The sequence below is a fragment of the Salvia hispanica genome, chromosome 5, assembly GCF_023119035.1.
Source record: "Salvia hispanica cultivar TCC Black 2014 chromosome 5, UniMelb_Shisp_WGS_1.0, whole genome shotgun sequence".
In the NCBI taxonomy this organism is placed as follows: Eukaryota; Viridiplantae; Streptophyta; class Magnoliopsida; order Lamiales; family Lamiaceae; genus Salvia; species Salvia hispanica.
This window is the reverse complement of record NC_062969.1, coordinates 17,606,998-17,608,862: the sequence shown is the minus strand read 5'-3', so window position 1 is coordinate 17,608,862 and position 1,865 is coordinate 17,606,998. Positions and strand designations below refer to the sequence as shown.

General features: G+C 35.7%; 1 protein-coding gene across 1 annotated transcript in view; it reads right to left on the bottom strand.

The window, feature by feature from the left end:
- The window catches only part of LOC125189539, a 1,712-nt gene extending 1,545 nt beyond the window's left edge, over window positions 1-167 (bottom strand). Inside the window, exon 1 of the mRNA XM_048086808.1 lies at window positions 153-167. Coding sequence (XP_047942765.1) covers window positions 153-167 — 15 coding nt within the window. The remainder of the gene's footprint in view (window positions 1-152) is intronic.
- Window positions 168-1,865: the final 1,698 nt, after the last annotated feature.

Genomic DNA, 1,865 nt, shown 5'->3' with positions numbered 1-1,865 from the left:
CACCTCGAGTTTTTTAGTTCTTGAATAAATGGCATAGGAGGTAACACCCTCTAGTTAAGCGTTCCAAGTAAATTAAATCTACTGATTTAATTAATATTCAAGAATTCTAGAACTTTTTCTAGAAAAATAAGAAAAAGAATAAGAGCACGCACATAGAATGCATTCATGTTTAAGCTTAATGGATATCTCAAAATCTAATTAAGTATTATTTTATTTCCTAAAGGGACGTCTTCACACGTCGTCTAAGGCCAAGTTAAAGAACTTACGGATAGAGATTTTGCTTTGAGGTGGGCATTTCTTTCAAAACGTGATTTCAGTATGAAAATGTGAATCTTTGCTCAAGTATGTTGTCATGCCATGTTTTGTTTTATGATTACCTATCTGCTTGGCTATGCCAATTTAAGTTAAATCGAATTCGGGTCCCAATAGGGCCGCAAACCCTACTCGGACTAGTGTACACATAAGGGGACCGTGAGCTAACAAAGGAGTTGGCCGGTCCATCCCACGTAGGGAAGGGGAATTATACCGAAATATCATAATACCAGATTTATCGTATCGAAAAAATATTGAAAATATCGGATTTTCGGTAAATTGTAGTTTTTAGTGCGGTATCATACCATATCGAAAGATTCGGTACGATAATGGTATTAGATTTCCTATACCACGGTATATATTGCCATACTGAATATTCGGTATACCGGTATCTACCGGCATACCGAATCGTCGATATATACCGATACTACACGGTATATCGGTATACCGATTGATTATTATATGTATAAACATATATGTATAGGGGTGGTGTGTTCATTTTCAACATGCAAATATTGTTCAAAATCAAAACACTTGTTATCCATTGGATCATCTAACGGTTAGATTAATGTCACGTGTCATCTAATAATGTAGATTATTAGTCTAATAATGTAACTTAACTAATAATGTACTCCCTCCGTCCCTTAAAATTTGGCGCTCTTTGATCGGCACGTGTTTTAAGAAATGTAATAGAAAGTGAGTTGAAAAAGTTAATGTCATGTGGGTCCTACTTTTATATATTAGTTTTACATAGTAATAGAGTCATTTTGTCATTTTGGTACATTCCATAATAATAGAGTTATTTTCCTTTTTAGTAAATGTCAACACATTTTTCAACACCTATTTACTCTCTCTTATGGGCTGTGATCTGTTTGATGCTTAACACTAAGGAGGTGGTAGGACCTTAACGTTCACCATATATATTTATTTTATATTTGTACTAAAATTTAAAAAGAACGACTGCATGAACAAGATTTGATTGTGGTGAAGTTTAATTGTTTTGGACTTTTTAAAGTAGTTGGACACTAGAATTGTTTTTTAAAATATTTTGGGTATAATTGATTTTTTTTCCGGTGGCACAGGGATTACGGTATGTTGTACCGCATTTTGGTATACCACAAAAGTACGGTATACCGAAAATACGGTATGGTAATGGTATAAAAAACTACCTTACCGAATTTGCGGTATACCAAACTCCAGTATACCGAAAAATTTGGTATGGTATCGGTATACGGTATGACACTCACAGTACGGTATACCATACCGAACCACCCCTAGTGTCACGTGAGTTAAGACTAGATTCATAGCTTAAAAGTAATTTTAAAAGGAGGACCTCAATCAAATATAAGAGCATCAGCGGCGAAGGTCTTAGCTAAGCGCAACTGTCGTACCATTGGCGCGGCGCATACCCTGCTCGTTGTTGTGCTCTTGCTGACGGCACGGCAAGAGCACTGATGTGCCGAAGAGCACGCCTATGTGGTGCCTCCTGATTGGCTCGTTTTTATTCTGTTAATTTTTTTTAAAATAATAAAAAATCGAAAATAATCCAGAAA